Below are 19148 nucleotides of genomic sequence, written 5' to 3'. Positions count from 1 at the left end.
CATCGACACAATCGGAAAGTGTTCACACCTACTATACTATCAAAGATTCTGACGCGCTTGATCCGCGGGGTCGAAATCCCAATCCCCTGGCAGGTAGACTGCCGGGTCCAGTCAGCAGCTGCCATGGTGGACCTGCGGGGATGTTTACGGCCTGTGGTGATGTGTTCGCCCGAGGAACTACCCTGCCTTCCACGCTACCTGCTTGGCAAAGTCCTGTGGTGTGTTCCCTGCCAATACCAGAGCAGGGCAACGCAGACAGCTCACACTTTTGGACTCTACCAGGTGTAAACTTTGGGCAGCAGTTCCCCTTGTGTGTCTCGGCGGGACCTATCTTGACCATGCCCGGAGTACCATTCCTAAGCACCGTACCACCAGTCGTCCTCGTACCGAGCTCGAGAAGTCCGTCAGCTTTATCCAGAGGTAGGTTGACGACGACAGATCAAGAATGACTGCTCAATCTTATTGCATGCGTATAGATAATAGCATTTAACTTTAAGACGTGGTGGTTTCAAGTTTCAAGTTTATTTATTTCACCAGGGAATACCTCAGATCCATTGATCTGCTTTTCAGGTATCCCTGGGCACACATTAAAACATACAATTTCATAAAAATACAAATCGAACCCAACAATATACAAAAACGTTACAAACATGTACATATACAACACAGTCACATTATAGGCACATTTAGTTCATTTTCCAAATTCAGTCCTCTCCACTAGTCTACAGTCCGATTTTCTTTCTAAATGATGATGTTGACGTGATCAGTTTCCGTTGATCAGCAGCAAGACAGTTCCACAGGACAGGTCCTTGGTCCTTGGACAGGTCACATAGGCAATTGTAGGTGCAGAAAAATCTGGGAAATGTACGCAGTTCAGCAATGATACAAATCACGTCGACTATACGCCTGGTCTAATCAGCGATACGAGAGCATTCTTTGGATAGTCCTGCATACAGTTGATACGTTGATACCTTGTTACTGAAAAGGCTTGTCGATGGTTGGTGCAGTTACAGCCTGCTTGAAAAAACTCACATCAAAATCGTACGATGACCTACGACGTATGTGACCGGGCCCTATTAATTAGTCACACAGTCACAAAGATACCTTGCCCTTTTTTATGATTACCTAGCAGTATCTAGCCTGGGTGCCATCCTATTTGTATTCCGGGGCTTTGATACTCGCCCCTAAATTTTTTTGGGGCGGGGGGAGCTAGGGAGCGAGTATGGGAGCCCCGGCATACAAATAGGATGGCACCCAGGCTAAGCAGTATCAATGTCATAGGGAAAAGATAGAATAGACATAAACCATGATCTTTGTTTACAGTCCGGAAATTCTGCAAGAAGCAATCTTCTAAGATCTGGACCATAGTGGCCATCTGTATCGTCGTGTCCTTACTGATAGTCCTGGCGTACCCGGACAACCATGCCCAGAGGGCTCGACTCATGGTAAGGCATATGAAAATACATTGTATTGTGTTTCCAATTATGGTGCTGGAGAAAATTTGGTTCCTTAGATAGAGATGCCTTTTTTCTCTTTTTTTTAGATTCCGGTCGAATTGATCCTACAAAGATAGTTCAAGGACATTATACATTTCTCTATAAGTATAATGTCCTTGGATAGTTTTACAACTTAAAAAAAACTGAAATACATCAGGACACTGGACCTTTTTTGTGTTACAATGTATTACATCTCAATTAGCTTTTCTTGTGTTATCTTTATATAGCTTTTATTGCCATTATCATCTTCTACTATTCATCTACTAGTATTGGTTGTACTTTTTTTTTGTTTTTTGTTAACTTGTCATTAGCACGTACCCCATGAGACGAACGTGAAAGTGGTGTCGGGGCACACGAGCAGCAATCACGACCTAAGGACAACATCCTCCCACCATACCAGCTCCACGCTCTCAACTGTTACAACTATGACCACTGGTGTGTCGTCCTTTGCACCCTCGTCCACTCGAGTTTCTGAAACTACGGGAGGTAAGACAGATGCACGGCGGCGACCAGTACCCCCAAGTCCCGACAAAAACTTAGGCCTGCCTTCTATCAAGTTGGCGGCGCCACAACGACAACGAAACTGGCGTTGGGCGAAGCAAATCCCAAACCCTTATCAAGTCGGAAAAGGCCAACCCTGACCTGCCAACGGACAGCAACAGCATATCCTGAAATGGCTACAATCCTTATGTATATGTGCTATCAATAAGATCTTGAGATATTATCATTTCTTGGCGTGAAACCTCAAGCAACAGGCGCGACCTCTGGCGGTTTGTCGCTCTTGGTGCAGTAGGGATCACCTGATGGTGTGGGTTATCCAGGAGGTACAATTTGTGACTCAAGCAGTACAAAACGTATATCAAACATCTGTATCTGTATCTGTATAACTGATACAGATACAAATAAAGCCTTTGATACACTAGACTTTCCAACTGCTGACTTTCGCAACAGAACTTCAGACGAGAATGAGTATGTTTTAATTTGTGTCCTGACTACTGAAATAGTATTGAAACAGAATATCCAGCGGTTCAACCAATCAGAGAATGGCATTTAGCGGTTCGACCAATGAGAAAATAGTTGTATGTCGTCACATATTGTTATTTTACGTTTATTTTTTTTTTTTTTTTGTCACTTATACATTTTATCGAAGGTGTTCGGGGCTTTTGGATGGGTCTATTGTCAAAACGTATCCATTTCACATTTTCAGTACGTGCCTGTTTATGTTTCCTCTAGTGTCACCACGGATGAAACCATTAACGTAATTGAAAGATTAGCCGCCACAACAATGGCAACATTGTAACGGTGTGCGCAAATGCACGTAAACGAGAGTTTTCTCTCGAATAGTAGCATTGCATCACTTAAGACTGTAGTAAAAGGTTGATCATGGAAGCAGTAGTAATTGATGATTTTTATGATTGTATGTAGCTGTTTCCTCCTACATAGTAACGTATATTTTGAATGGAGAAACTGTATTAAATATTCAGAATTCTATACGTATATACGCTTCATCGAGCAATGCCTTTCTATTCTGTTGTGGTCACAATAAGTTATTTCACGTGTAATCCCGAGTAATACTACTTTGTAATCATCATTCTTGACATTCACATGTCTGGAATTTAACGCATATTTTGACGGCAAAATAGTATGCGTCAGTTTTAGAAAATAACCAAAAGGTAATGAAATCCAAGACCTCACATATAACTTATTAGTGTTCCCTCACAAAACTGACCTTGTGCTGATTTGTCTGCGAATTGTAGCGACAATGGGTGAGAGTGGAGAACAAAAATTGCATTGTATGTCGCAACGTTTCTTCGTGTTGGCTCCCATACAAAATACGATGGCACTCAGACTATTTTCGTCTTGTTTTGACCATAGATAAATTGTCCACCGCTATTCTTTCATTACTCAACCAAGTGATCTGAAATTCGGTAGTCGGTAGTTTATTCAAATAGTGGTTGTTCTCCTCCTTCCTATCAATGCGATGTGTTATGGAAGATATTGTGACATTTTGGTCAATCTTTGAAAATAAGGAATTCCTTCTTTTAAAAGTCGATATGCCTACGCTCCAGTTAATCCGGTCTTGGCCCATACAAAGACCAGGCCCTGAACCCATGCGAACCTACGACTCCAGCAAATAGAGCCAATTCGTTGGCGTTTTGCTAGAGTAGTAGTGTCTTGAAAAAAGTATGAAAATTTCTTGCAGAGTACTCAATGTGTAATTTGCTTCTAATGGAAAAAAATGAAACCTTTGTAGCGGCTGTCATGTTGTCCAATGCAGTCAACCGTGGCATCATATGTGCTCCAATTACATGAGTCTGGGTTTGCCATTGTTTGGTTGGGTGGATTATGATATGATCTTGTCATTGTCAACAATTGGTCGCACCTACAGACAGCAATCATACTGTTAGACGACTCAAATGTAGCCTTTTGCAACGTCCTATCAGTTTATCCCTCTCTGCAAGCAGGCCGTAACTTCAGTACATCCGGTCAGGCCAGGCGATACAGCTGCAACAAGAGGAGCTGGATGTTGGGACGAGTGTTGCCTCTAACGAGTGGTAGGCTATAGGTTTAATCTGCCTTAGACTGAGGAAGAAAGACCATAACAGACTTCAAGGTAACGCCTCGGTACGAACTTTCATACATGTATAACCAACGGCACAAGTGAATTAGAAAAGAGATGACGACTCTTGAAGTGCAACAGGTGCACGGAGGACAGCTTAACCGCCCGGCCATTCGCGACAAGCGGAGATCAATGTCGAACAATGGCGGCGGCCATGGCCACGCTCTCCCGGCTGTGGACCAGGAAAAGGACATCGTGCCTGCCGTGCAGCCGCCTGACAACAGTAGGGCACGGGTGGTGAGAACAAGAAAGAACACAAGTTGGATGAAGAGAACCTTCGGTGTCGTCTGGCCTCACGTGAAGTGGGCGCTCATTAACATAGGGTATCTAGGATTTGGTGCCGCTATGTTTGCAGCATTGGAAGTTCCTCCGGATCCGGTAGGTCAACTTCCTCTTTGAACAGTTTTATTTGTTCACCTCGTCGTTGATATATTTGCCTGTTTCCTGTACCCTTTTTTCATGGTGATAAAAACTCAGAAATATTTCCTATGATTTATCTTTGGGGCCATTAAATATTCAATATTTAATGGGGATCATAGCGAGGATATCAGCAGAGAAACCACAGAGTCGTGTGAAATAAGCTTTCCGTCAGTTCATTGGCTGTTTTACAGTCGTACCTAAGACAACATTTTGTAGGATTTGAACTGAAGAAGCAACATTTAATTGCAAAACATTTACAGATTCTGGGACATGCACACACACGTGTTTAGTCCTGCTATAGGGTTGTGGTAGTCACTATTTCATCCAGGATAACCATACAGTCCGATGGTATTTCACATAATGACTTGGACAGTTATCATACTTATGACTAAAATGTGCTGCGAAGAATAAGTTAGATACTCTTAAGTACTTTTATGTTCTTTTATAACAGTGTATAAAAACATAAAAGAAAACGGGTTGTTTCCGTGATAGCGTGATAGCAAACGATTCGTGATAGAAAAGTTATTCTTATTTCCCTTGAGAAGGCTGGCTTGTGTTTTCTGTCCTTCATATCATGATTAAGCGTTTCCTATGTTCTTTTACGCCTTTTCGACTGTGCCATGTCTTTCGCTGTGCGCGTTTACAATATGAACAGTGCAGAGATGAAAGTGGGACTGGGTCGCAGTTTTTTTCAGCTATTGCTTCATGTAGATGTTTCTGTTCTGTTTTACCTTGATGATGACAAACTACATGATATAACAAGAAAGACCCCCGGGAAGTGTTTGGGGATTTCATGAATGTATTTGAAGTGTGGAGGGGATTGCATGACGTAATTTATTCGGGTATTACACACAGTTTTAAAACCACTTCCTCAGCTGCCGGGTCACCTTCAAACTTAACCTCCCTGCTGTCAACAAAGTAACCAAAACTCCACCCACACTCACTGCAAGCTTCTCTGCTGGACAAGCATACACACAAACCCACAGACAAAGCCACCCAAAACCATACGACGCCATATGGATCAGACGTGCCCAGCTGTCATGTACGTTGGTAGACATTCCCATTCCCTTGGGATCTTGCCAGTAGCTATTGTCTGCAATGGCAACTGTATCAATATATCACACAATACATGTCATCAATGTCATACATGTACAAACATGCCACAGACGTTATTAGACTTAGGGAGCATTTTTTATGAATATTATAGCACCCCAAACTAATATTTTAGACTTACCATCCCACAGTTGTGTCAACACAAGTATTTCGGGATCAGAGTCGGCAGTTTTAAGTGCAGTGGTGAAGTGAATTGTTTGCGCATTTGATATTTCGCATAGTTCATTAACAGGTCTAAACGGTACAATATCTGGAACTGAGTCAAAGGCCCATGGGACTTCGATATGCAAGAACGTTTATAAAATGAAATAGAGCGTGAAGAAGGGCGAGATATTGCTTTGACTGACCCCTGAATGAGACCCTCAAGTTCTATAAGAACGTTTCCCTTTATGATTATAATTATGATGTAGAGTTTTGTGGATATCAAGTCCATTTGACATGTAAATTCCAAGGATATATATATAGTCACCTTAATATCATTCCTGTAAGAATGTCTTTGCCTAGCCGCAGGGTTCAAGACGTATGCGTCAACTCTTACACAAAGATTCCTTTTCTATCGCAAGTTCTTCTCTGCTTGGTTTATGTTTCCTCATTTTTTCTTACTAGCCAGCTTGGTCGTTCAAAACCGGCTCCGTCTTGTCATTTCTCAGGCGGAGGTCAACTACCATGCACACAGACAGGTACTCTTCGATGCTCTCAGCATGAACGCATCTATATGTAAGTGTAACAGTACTGCGTTTGAAGAGTGGGAGAAAGCCGTTTCTGCGGAGTTCTACAGACACGAGGACATGGTGGTGAACGCCAGACTGGACCTAGTGTACGGGACAAACACCACCAACGAGCGGTACCTCGCAGTGCCGGCCAGGGCTATGTTCCTGGCGTTTGTGGTCGTCACAACTATTGGTAAGGTGTGTGCGTGCGGTGTGCGTTCGGTGTGTGTGATGGGGGTGTGCATGTGTGTGTGTGTGTGTGTGTGTGTGTGTGTGTGTGTGTGTGTGTGTGTGTGTGTGTGTGTGTGTGTGTGTGTGTGTGTGTGTGTGTGTGTGTGTGTGAGTGGTGTAGGTGTGTGTGTGTGGTTATGTGTGGTAAGTGTGCGTGTAGTTATGTGTGATGTGTGGTGTGTGCGTGTATGTTTGCTTGTGTGTTCGACGAACGTACTGTTGAGTGAGAGGGGAATTTCCTAACCACAGACCACAAAAGGTCAGACACAGGAAGCTAGATCCCAGAACAGAAAGATGATTGGGAATTTGTTCGCTGGGCTTCAAAATGCATATTAAAATACAACAGGCGATTTACAAATGAATAAAACAAGAAATTAAAAAATTACAGATATTCCACGGAGGTATGACATCTCCAACTTCTTATTGCAGGGTATGGCCACTGCACGCCCAGGACACCAGAAGGACGAGTGTTCTTGATTTTCTACGCCATTTTCGGTATCCCATTGATGATGACGTGGGTGAGTGACGTCGGAGCTCAGCTGGACTCCCTTCTGAGCTACCTGATCGGGAAGATGAAGTCACGGTGCGGCTCCAAGAAGTCATCAGAAGTCGACAGGTGGGAACTCCCAAGATTTCTATAGGCGTAACTTCAACAAATATTGTGACGAAGAAAACGTCCTTGTACCAAACAAACACGGTGTAATGATTTTTGCTCAGATGCGGGTAAGGGGCTGGTCGTACGAGCGTTGTGCGATCGCAAACGGATGGCATTGTTGGGTTAGTCGTGCAAGTGTCGTAAACTGAAATTCAGCTGCCTTGGTAACCGGAAAGGCTGTTGGTTCATCCACAGCCTGCTTAAAATTACAACGACGTTAAAATTGTACAGTGACCTACTAGTACTACGGATGTGATGTAAGATGTGTGTGAGGTAGTTGGTCGCCGTGCGTTGGTCTGTAATTTATGGGTAGTAAAAATGTACAGCAACCACTTCTGGAAAAAAGTGCTTGACATCATATCGTTTTCAGTGAAAAAAAAATTAGATTGACAACGATATGCTCTTTCCCCTCTCCACAGCATGCCACCCTGGGTCACCATCTTTCTGTTAATTACCTACCTTTTGCTGGGTGCCGCCGGGTTATCCGCCTGGGAAAAATGGGACCTAATGGACAGTGTTTACTACTTATACATTACAGCTACATCAATAGGTAAGCACATGTTCTGTACAGTTCATTGGTGAAAGGTAGTATGATCGTTTTAGCGTTTAAGCGTTTGGCATTGCTACCCCCAGGTACAGAAGTATTGTTTGGGGTTGTGGAATAGTGTCTGTTTGTCCGAACAGAGCAGGTTGACAGCACATGGGTGGGGAAATTGACAGGTAGAATGACAGGTCAAAGGCCAGACACTGGAAATGGGGCGAACCACGGAGGTGGCGAACTCGAGGGTCTTCTTAGTCTTGGAAGCCCTTCGCTGTCGAAGATGAAAGTCACGAAAACCCAAAACACTTCCATGAAGTATGAAATCTCCAATTTCTTGTTGATTTGGGCAATATTGGTCCGAAGTGGGATCTAGTAAGAAATCGTTGGAAACTCACACGAAGATTGTTGACGTTTCAGGATTTGGTGATTTTGTGCCGACCAACCAGCTGAACGTGATCCTGGCACTGCCGTACGTGATGGTCGGGCTGGCGCTGGCGTCCATGCTGAACGGGCTCACGGGAAATACGGTGGGCTAGCTGCATACTGTCGTTCTTCCAGGCACGAAAGCAATATTTTGGGTGGCTGAGCAGTTGGTTTGTGTGTCTGTATGTTTGTCTGCATGGGTGGGGAAAGATTGACAGGACGTCTAAAGGTCAGACACAGGAAATAGGGTGAGCCTGAAGGTCAAGCTATATTTCAAGAAATGAAGGACGTCATAAATCAATAGCACAATCATGCAAAGTTATTTTCTATAATGGGGCTTTCTAAAAAGCTGAGGTGTTCGTTATTGTGTTACTTGAGGTGAAGCAAGGTCAATGACTTGACTTACTTGAGCAATCTCGATTGCCTGTTCTCCGGTTCCTCTGTCACTCGAGCCACAATGTCAGCCCTGTCTCGCATGTGCCATCCGCTTCTAGACCAATGTGTCTTTACAGAGTAGAGGCTGTCTTGCAGCCGGCATGTGACTGACGGTGATGACGTGTTAACTCTTACAGATGATCTGGCTCAGTGCGGAATGTACACAGGTGATGACGAGATTGAAGTCGTGTCCGTGGTGCGGACAGACCAACGCGAAGCCCCTCCGGCTCGAAGACATCGTGTTGGTCAGACGGCTGGCCCTGAGGTGGAGGCGCCGTTCCCGGGAGTCGGCCAGACGGAGGCGCGCACAGCTGCTGCCCGTCACGGTGGTCTGGGACGACATCAACGAACCAGACGCACGGCATGATTGAATCATAGCCATTGACCAATCAGATATCCCCGTCCGCCTGTGTTGAAACGTAGAAATGCAAATTAGAAAAACACGTACTGCAACTATGCGATGGATATCTAGCCAATGTCTCATTGGTCAAACCGATAATTGCCATGCTGTCATTGGCTATTAACAGTGCAGGCCAGCCCTGAGCGGTACTTTACTCTGTGCACATGTATTAGATCAAATCCGTGTGAGCCCTATGGGTTCTATAAATATAGAGTATTATATTCAAGTGACAGTTTTAGCATGAAAGTTCTGTGTTGGTAGTTACATGTTTAAAGTTAAAACTTTTGTTCACAACAAGAGATTGTTGTCACTTTCGACCAGTCACCCCAGTGAGAACAATCTGTGTTGAAACAGAAGTTTTAAACTTTAAATTAAAGTTTTAAACTTTCAACAGTCAAGTGTTATAATTTATATGTATTTGTTTAAAGCAAGCCTACATTTGGTCTGCCATGACTGCTTCTTTGTTTGTTTGTTTGTTTGTTTGTTTGTTTGTTTGCACGTACATTCGTCAAAACGATTTGTGCTTGCAGGTTTGAAATCGATTGTTTATCGAGCCACTTTTTGTTTATGATATGATCATTTATGTGCACATGCATTCATTGTTTGTTTGTTTGAACTTTCGTTTATTTATGAAATACTCAAATCAGCCCGCTTTTTATTGAAGTAATGAGGGAAGAGGTCAGACAAACTATATCTTGAAAGTTTGATGCAATTCAACTAATAAAATCCACCGTGAGTTTTTCTACTTCTTTGTTTCAATCATTCAAGTCTCACCATTTGTAGTTGTATCTTTTTACCTATGCACAAAGTAACACAGGTACAATGGCCAGGTAGCACCAATAACTGCTATGACAATATCAATCATTGAAGTCCAACCGTGCACATTATTTTCCATAGTATACAGCTTTGTTTGCGTCAATAAATCACGTAGTGACTGCGACGAATTTCTACTGTAATATGTTATCAGAATCTATCCCGACAAAGGTGATGTGCTTCAAAAGGACTTATCAATCATGCACGCTATAAAAAAAGGTAAATGCATAAGACTGCGTGGGGAGGTCATATTAATAAAGGCTTGTAACAGGCATAATTTTGACAAGCTTTACAATCTTCTAGTAAGTCTTTAGATACTTGTCAGGTCACCACGATAAAGCATCTCGGGCATTTGGCAACCTAACTCTTAGCAAATGACGATTTTTTTTCTCAGATCCTTTCCATAAGGCAATATATACCCCATGGTATGTTTCTAACCAAATGATGCTGACACGATATCAAAATTGTGCCATACTCAGGTTCCTTGCATCCACATACACACAAATCATTCATCTGCATTTCTTAGCATGCTTTGTATGTCTTTAATCTTTTTGCGCCTGCAATAAGAGAGTATGCAACATAACTCTAACCACATGCCATATACTCCATACCATAATTCCGAATAAAGCAACACTTCACCTCTACACGTGTCCTAGCCTATTTCTTGTGATACTATTTTTATGAATTCGTTATAAAACAGATTTCATAAATTGGGGGCATTAGCAAGCTGCCAATAATGAATAAGGAAGTAAGAAAATAAGGATATTACGTAATGTCATGAAATCGGGTGGGCTCATAATTTCACAACCTCTCCCATATATCTGTTATTGATGAATGGGAAAATTGGAGTTGATGGTGTGTAAGCCCGGCCTTGTGTGGCGTGACAGCGCTACGATACGGTTGACGACACGCTTTTGTGTAAGAGTCTATTTGTTTCACAAACAGGACACAGAAGTGCTCTAGCAGTGCATCAGTTACGGAATGTAATCAACACAACGACTGGATGCAGACAAGGCACCGTGGACAAGGAAGGGGACGGTCACTAGCATATCTTCATGGAGTATTTTTGGAGCCTAAAGTTTGGTCTTTGTTTTATTTAATTGTCCAGAGGCACCAATTGATCATTCCCTACCGATAACGTTGGGGACCGACGTCCACGTTCACTCACCAACGACTGTGACTACGGTTTTGGTCTCTCTGTGAAGAAAATAGTTTTGATAACCATTCAGGCGGCGATCCATTTCTGTAGCCCCGCTACACAGCAGGAAATCTATCGGCCGAAGAGTCTGTGATCTCAGCGCTCGTGATCTCTGAATGATATTTCAGCAGTGATCCACCCGGTGTTCTCTTCATCAGCGCGCAATATTTTTAGGGATGAGCAGATAATCGCTAGGTCACCGGCCCCGTACAATTTGATAGGTTAGATTTTCTGGCGAAAAATACGCTCGTCTCCCTGGTAATTATCAAATTTAGCGAATTTCTGGCGGCCAACAAGTACGACTAACGCCCGTCGACTGTGCCGGCGTTTTACATCCATGGTCAAGCGTTGAAGGCAACATGTACGGGGGAAGAGTGAACAGTGGTGCTGCTACTCCGGATCTTCGCAAAACGTCCAGCAAGGATTTGGTACGACGAGAAACGACAACCAGACGACTTAGCGTTCTTCCATTCGTAAACGCAGAGGAAGAAGTTCAGAATGATACCGGAGAAACAGACCAGAAAGGATCGGGGGGTGAGGGGTGGAAACCGGCCTGCTGCAGCTGCAGTTTACGGGCTGTAGCCGTCACCGTGTGGCCTCATCTGAAAATAGTCATCCTCAATGTCGCGTACCTCGGATTCGGCGCCTGGGTCTTCTGCACGTTGGAGTGCGAAGGGGTGAGGGTGATTTTATATCAGTTCTTGGATCACTGAAATTCGTGCAACTCGACCACGAATTGTGGCCTGTATGTTTAGTCAAAGACGGTGTCACTAGCTGTGCTAATGTCACAGCATGTAGCATGCAGCAAACAACATAATTCTGTTCGTTGACTCACGTAAACTGACTGACTGTAAACTTATGAATGCATAGCGTAAGACAAAAACTGTCAAAACCAGGCGGTATCATGAGGATGAGAAAAATAGTCAGGTTACCAACGTCGAAAAGGATGGACAATGATGCTACCCTAGTGATCACTCAGCAGCTAACGTATTATAAGTTTATCAGAACACTACAATTAAACTAGTTGGTATTTTATGGTATATCCTCCGTCACATTTAAAAGAGATATTGCGGTGCATTTTTGTTAATTTTGTTGTTAGTATCATTGATATTTTCATCTACCCACAACAGCAAAAGGCGCGGCATCCAGACCTGCCTGCCAGTCGCCATTTTGTCCTGGACAAGTTACGGGCCGCGGCGAACAACACCACAAGTTTTGAGAACTGGACACGAGTTGCGGACCTGGAAATGGCGAAACACGAAGAGATGGTTGTCCGTGCACGACAAGAGTTTGTGTGGGGAACCAACGGCTCGTCCCCCGCCTACCTGTCGGACCCTTCCCGGGCACTGTTCTTTGCGGCTGTCGTGGTCACCACAATCGGTAGGGTTTCCCGCCTTATCCACAACACTTATGTTAAACGTGTTCGGGAATGAGGTCTGGAGAGTTCGTCCCTTTTTCTATTTCCAAAAGCCAGATGACCTCAGCTTTTCTTAAGCTTGAATACATGCCTCCCCCCTCAATGTTTATATCACATGTAAAGCAAAACAATACTAGAAACTAGAAAAAAATCATATCTGTCTCTTCTGGTCTCACGTACTTTTTAGTCGCGAGGTTTGAAATGATTTTCTCTCCTCTAATACATGTATCAGGTATTTTCCAATTGTATGTAACTGCAATGTTTTTGAAATGGTGCTGTCTGTTCTGATCGCACGTATTTGTCAATCATGTGTGTGACAACAATGTTTGTGTGATGAGAGCGTACGTCAGAGGTATGATTTGTCTGCCACGTGACCTTTTTTAACCCCTCAGAAAATGTCAGTCATGCACGCACGAGCTGCACGCACATTACTGGACTTTTTCGGGCCACCGAGTATACCTAGACACGTAGGACTCTGTTACAGGCTATTACAAAATATGAAATCAGAGAATTCAAACCTTCGGGATGTATTTGGGGGTACTTGTGAATGTCTTGGCACGACAAAAGAAATGGCCTCGTGTACTTACACGGGCATAGGACTGTAACCTTGCAGCCTGAGAACTTGTTAAGACAAGACCGAAGTCGGTTTGCGGAGAGACCAGTCAATCTGTAATCACAGCTCCCTCATACCAACTACTACATTCAAACACGTGTACCTACAAACACGCATGCAAACAAACATAGGCTATCATTGAGGCAGTCCCAGTTAATGCCAGAGCTGCAGCCGGTTCGTTAGTGTCGAGGCTACACACAGTCTTGAGCACGTTGAAGTTGAAGCCAACACACTTATCGAAAGGAACAACTACACATAATAGACCGTTGTTTGAAAGTGTCACCGACTAGTGTTTATCAAGTTCAAACACAGTAAAATTCAGCCAACCCTGGGGAGTTTTGCCACGTACCGTAGAGTTCATTCACCTGCGCCGATAGTAAAATTGACCTTCCCTTGGACTGACTCTTTCGGCCAATTATTGCCCCTTTTACCGAAATCTACGATCCGTACCCCCGGTAAAAAGTTCTGTTGGAGGCTAGCCATTGACCACCCTGTGGTAACCCACTGTAGGTTACGGCCACGTCACGCCCCAGACGACCGGAGGGCGCGTCTTCCTCATGTTCTACGCCGCGGTCGGCATGCCGCTGATGCTGGCGTGGCTGGCCGACATCAACCGCCTGTTCGGTCACCTCCTGCACTTCCTGACCAGGAAGGTTAACGCCGTCCTGCGTCCAGAGCTTCCCGCAGATAAAGCACGAAGGTGAGAACTTCTGAGGTTGTGTTGCGTAGCGGCAGAGTACTCGACTCGGAACCAAGAGGTCCCAGGTTCGAGTCCTGACATGTCACCGATCTTCTGCCCTTAAGTTAGGAAAGCATTTTACACGACTTTCCTCACTTCGCTCAGGTAAAAATGAATATTGTATTGTCCCGTTTTGTTTTTTCTTTTGAGAGAAATGACGAAATGAAAAATCCAGTTACTTTTAATTTCAGTTGGTTGGTGCTGGATATTCTTCTTATAACAATTGATGGTCTATTTTGTATTTCTTTGTATTTATTTACTTAGAAATATGTCCTTTGTAGTCCAGAGTAATTGTTTATCTCAAGGTTGCATGTCCGTCAACTGTAGATAACAATCAGGGCTTGTAATCATAGGCTGTTGACCAATCACGCGTGCTACTATATTTCCATGCGGTCAGAGTTCCAGTGTGGGTGATCGTGCTGCTATTGGTGATCTACCTGCTAGTCGGCGCTGGTGTACTGTGCTTTTGGGAGGACTGGACGTTCGTGGACAGCCTGTACTACACCTACATAACCGCCAGCACCATAGGTGTGTTTGGGAGCAATTTGTGTTGTGTCTAAAAGACCTGACTACTACACGAGGATACATGGCTGGCGTAATATTGGTACAGTTTTTCTCAGTCCACAATTTAGCAATTATGCAATTTTCCAATCAGTCAGGATGGCACAAATCCAGTCCAAGAAAATCTCAAAAGAAAACGACATTCATGTTGGCCTGAATGTACGAAATCAAAACGTATGAGCAGCTTTCCCGACTGAAGCGTTATACAGGCTAGGCATGGGTCACACGAATGTTTTCATTGATAACGAAAGTCTTCCCCTATATTGTAGCATATAGAATATGTGTCGTAAGTAGTAAGAGGTAGAGCAGGACAAACCAAATTGTTGGGCCAGAGGTTCTCTCGTTTGTGACACCTGTTGCACACTGTCACGTCTCATTATCTCCTCTGCAGGGTTTGGTGACATAGTGCCGACCAAGCAGCTGTACGTGCTCATAGTGTTCCCCTACATCCTCCTGGGGCTGTCCCTGGTGTCCAACTGCTTCAGGCTCACACAAGAAGCGGTAAGTTACAGTACTAGCACTCAGGGAGGGGGAGGGGGCACCGCAGTACAATACTATATGACACGAACCTTAAGAACGAAAGATCATTGTCATAGTTAAATCTATATCCCTCGTCGCTGTAACCACATGACACCTCAGTAGTGTTTTACAATGTAATTTCTTAAAAGAAAGTGATCCGGTAAGATATGAGATTTGATAGGTGAGAAGGTCTTGGGAAGACGAAGGTCAATGTCGACTTTGGCCTCCTGACTTTCGGCTTTTGCATCTCTTGTCCTGGACTTGTAATGGCCTTGATTTTTTTCAAAGTTTGAAATTGATAAAACGGATGAAATGCCGTTTCCCACAGATCCACTGGGTTGACGAGCGTTTCTGCGGCGGCAGGAAGATGTACCGGCGGGACGCGTGCCCGTGCTGCGGGCTGCTCAACATGCAGAAGATGCGGCCGGAGGACCTGGTCCTGGTGCGGCGGATGGCGATGAAGTGGCGCCGCATGTCCGGGCAGCGGCGCAAGCGGGCAGTGGTGTACCTGCTGCCCATGTGGATGGTTTGGGACGACTTGGAAGAGATAGCGCAGAGCCAGACACCTGCCGACTCCGACCACACCACAGCTACCACCGCCGAGCAATGAGACGTCTTCACGGCACTTCACTCACAACTTCCGGCGCGGTCACATTCGTCGTGGGTCGTCATACGATTTTGATGTGATAGAATTTGCAAACAGGTTGTGACAGAAGCAACCAGCGACAAGGACCTGAGACAGCCCTTTTCTGTAACGAGACATCTAAATTGTACAGGACACATGCACGGACAGGCCTAGAATACATTCAGTTTCGACCGTTAGACCACAAAAATCACAAGAAATGAGAAGGCAAAAATAATTCTTGTACTGTTCTTGGTCAGTGCCGAATGACCCATTTAAGTTCCTCTGTGAGGGTGATATGAGCGAAACACTATATGACGTCTGTATATTTTGTCACGGACATTTATTTATGATGTATACATGTATGTATATTTTGTCACCGACAAACATAGAAATTCTACAGTCTCTGGACTTGTCAAACACTGTCGACACCGAGCCAGCAGAACAGAACACAATTAAGTGCAAGGAAAGCTTTCTTGTTGGGTCATAATTGGTGAGATAGCGGTAAAACAAATATGGAGCACAAACACGAAAGATGCAGATGTAGGCATTATTTGTCATGTATGACAATGTTGACTTTTATAACCAGGGTTGTCCCTAGTGTTGGAGTGTTACTACTGTATTGACAAACACATACACGCAGACTTTTACATATCTATACGTGTGGAAATATTCTCCTGGATATTCGTAGTGACGCAGAATGATAAAGTAACCGAGAGAAAAGGCGATAGTCTCGGTAACAGGCCTGCCAAAGGTTGCACGACACCGGCCTTCAGGTGCGGTCCTTTTGTTTGTTTCCTTCCGGCCTTCCCCAAACACAGCCTCGGTCACGCCCTGAAACTAATCTACCCAACGGGGAAAGGTTTCCATTGTCCACAAACTGGCCTGGCCGGCCAGTGTCAGGTCACCCCCTCACACAATACACCACTTGCTGTATTAGACATTAAATAACGTCATTCCTGATTAAGTTCTCATAATCCGCCTTAATCCGAAGCGCAAACGAAGGGGATCTAGCGGTTGCTATGGCGACGAGCGGCACCTTGTTGGTAAACGTCACGTGACCTTTCCTGAGCCTGATTAATGGTTGTTATTTTGTGTGGAGAAAGGCTTAAATGATAAAGTTGGGTCAACTCGATTCGAGCGCATTGCTATGCATACATCACCATTAAACTCCCTTTACATACATCCTGTCATACTATAAAGGGCCACAACTCTGACAGCCTGTTCAAAGGACGTTGCAAAAGTTCAGTACCTAGGGAGAAGTACGCGGAAAGTCGATACAGTTGTATTTTCGCTGCCATCAATGTCATATTCTCAAATTTCAAGGTCCCCCTTTAAAACTCATACTCATACTCTAACCAGACTACTCTAGCAGGTTTCTGGAAAACACATTTGGTAGGTTTGGCCCAATAGCTATAGACTGTGACTAATTTGTCAGAGAAGTTAACCTGCACTTTCCTCGCGTTGTAAGGTGTAACTTACTGCAGTGGCGGCTAACTTGTCTGGCTAAATTATTCAGTCTATTTGACGAAATTTACTATATTATAGCAACCCAAGAGTCTGGTAGAGTCCGGTACATCAGCCCGGATGCAGAGACTAAATTGGGCAAAGCCAGCTGTCACAGGCCCGTGGGACCACCGACACTTGTAGCCACCGGTCCACAGGGTGATACCTGCCACTTCAGGTGCTCAACACTCCTGCAAATGTTTGCAAATGGCGCTCAGATTCCGACAGATAAGGTCGTTCTGTTACATGCTGTCAGCTGACGTCCCGGACACCTCTTACGTCTTACAGGCATGTTGTGTCATCCTGGTCTCAGACAAAGCATTCTGTGGTCAGCGAGCTCTGGGCGTTTCGCAATGAATGAATGAATGAATGAATGAAGCGTCACGTCATCGTGCATAACACAAATAGAGACATGTCATCGCGAACGCTTTCTTGTCTCACATGAGCTACAGCATATTGTTAGACACAATGGCGGAACAGCCTGGAGCGTTTTTGTAAATACAGTATCCGGACAACTTCGGTTTCTATGGTTGAAAATGAAAATGCAGGGTAGCAGTACTGACTACTGAGTCTGTAAGATTGTCCACTTTCGTATCCTGTTACCTTTGTGGCGACGCGACTTTTGAAGGGTCGAATTTGCTCAATTGGTTGGTTATTCTTCCCACCCTTCTGGACTTAATCCGCCCGGCTTTGACACAACTAAACCCACGAGTAAGTGGGATTCGGGGTTGGACGAGTTTTCACAAGTCGTTGAACAGATTCAGGTTGTCAAGTGTCACAGGGAAGGCGTCTGTCAGGCGGAGCTGGGATTAGCGTCACCGAACAGCGTATCAAACAAATAATTTGCACCATTGTGTCACAAACGGGAACACAAAATTGGTAATGACCGAAAATAGCCGAGAGGACGATTTTTTCTCTTGTCAGCAATACATGACGAGGGTGTCTGCGTGCCGAGAGAGAGCTGGTAAAATTTCTTTGATAACGTTATGGATTTTTCCTACGGTGGTCTCTCGTCACACTCAAAACACTGAACATTAGGAAAAGACGAAAAATAGAAACAAGGAGGTTAAACCTCATTCATTGAACCCAACCTAGTCGACTGTTAGAAATAGCACACATTGGCCGGAGGAGCCAGGCAGCCATAGAAATTCCGTGGGTTCAAATTGTAATTCCAAGACGGGCTAACCATTTTTTTCAGCATCCCATGGTGACTGGTAGACACTAGATCAACCCAAATGTACTCGTTGGAGCCCATTCCAGTCTGGATACATAGTGGTTAGTCCCCAGTTATGAAGAGTGACTTAAGAGTGTGCTAATGAGCTAATGAAGCCATAACAATGCCCCAGCGACTAATCCTTGAGCCAATAGACTCCAGGCATAGCACTAGACAAGCATCAATAAGTACGGCTGTCATTCTGACAGACATTCTCTATTGTTTTTGGCGACTGCTGTCAAACGGATTATGAAGTTCGACGCCCTTTGCCTGCTACATGTATTATCGTGTCGTTGTTGTTCTTGTTTTACAGTTTGCTCGCACCTGAATGCTACATGTACAAGACGTTCAGTTGACGTGTCATTCCCTTATCATGATTCTAATAATAATGACTACAATGGGAAAGGATCATACGCTAAAACGTTGTATTTATCAATTGTGAAAACATCCATGATTTGTTATTAAGTTGATAGTCGCAGTTTTCTAGTACAAGGTTCTACTGTTGTACAGTTTCTACCATTCTTATTTCATATAAAGCCCCATGGCAGTTCTTGTCAGACATCTCATATATTTTGTATGCCTTTCTTGCATTGTTTACTCTCGCAGTGTATGTTGTCACAGTAAGTGTTCCCAGATCTGCCAACACCCCAGCCACAACTTTCCCGGATTTTCACCCCCAGAATTTTGACAGCGGTCGTAATACGACCCCCCATCCCGGACACGGAATAGTCGAGAGGACCCGGAAACGTAAACCGAGCCAGCCAGCTTTTGGACACGCTTTGAGAGCACCAGCTTTCGCATATCTGCTAACAATAATACTACAAGCACTCAGTAAAGACGTGTGTGCTTGTGTACGACGTCCTTGGTTCAGAGAACCTAACACACCTGTCGCCATAATTACAG

General features: G+C 44.3%; 3 protein-coding genes across 3 annotated transcripts; all 3 read left to right on the top strand.

The window, feature by feature from the left end:
* On the top strand, positions 1-2261 carry LOC109486819. Its single transcript, XM_019790721.1, has 3 exons — positions 1-420; positions 1324-1445; positions 1808-2261. The coding sequence occupies exons 1-3, from the start codon at positions 141-143 to the stop codon at positions 2135-2137; spliced, it is 732 nt and encodes a 243-aa protein (XP_019646280.1). The 5' UTR covers positions 1-140; the 3' UTR covers positions 2138-2261.
* A 1987-nt stretch (positions 2262-4248) lies between these two features.
* LOC109486821 (TWiK family of potassium channels protein 7-like) lies at positions 4249-16622 on the top strand. Its single transcript, XM_019790724.1, has 7 exons — positions 4249-4498; positions 11410-11732; positions 12186-12435; positions 13596-13785; positions 14222-14352; positions 14777-14886; positions 15233-16622. Exons 1-7 carry the CDS (start codon positions 4249-4251, stop codon positions 15512-15514), a joined length of 1536 nt encoding a protein of 511 aa, XP_019646283.1. The 3' UTR covers positions 15515-16622.
* Positions 6241-7567, top strand: LOC109486820 (potassium channel subfamily K member 9-like). The gene is made up of 2 exons (XM_019790722.1): positions 6241-6552; positions 7020-7567. Exons 1-2 carry the CDS (start codon positions 6351-6353, stop codon positions 7229-7231), a joined length of 414 nt encoding a protein of 137 aa, XP_019646281.1. The 5' UTR covers positions 6241-6350; the 3' UTR covers positions 7232-7567.
* Positions 16623-19148: the final 2526 nt, after the last annotated feature.

This window comes from Branchiostoma belcheri, unplaced genomic scaffold (genome assembly GCF_001625305.1).
Source record: "Branchiostoma belcheri isolate BF01 breed outbred unplaced genomic scaffold, Haploidv18h27 scaffold83, whole genome shotgun sequence".
NCBI classification, from domain to species: domain Eukaryota; kingdom Metazoa; phylum Chordata; class Leptocardii; order Amphioxiformes; family Branchiostomatidae; genus Branchiostoma; species Branchiostoma belcheri.
This window is presented reverse-complemented; position numbering and strand designations above follow the sequence as displayed.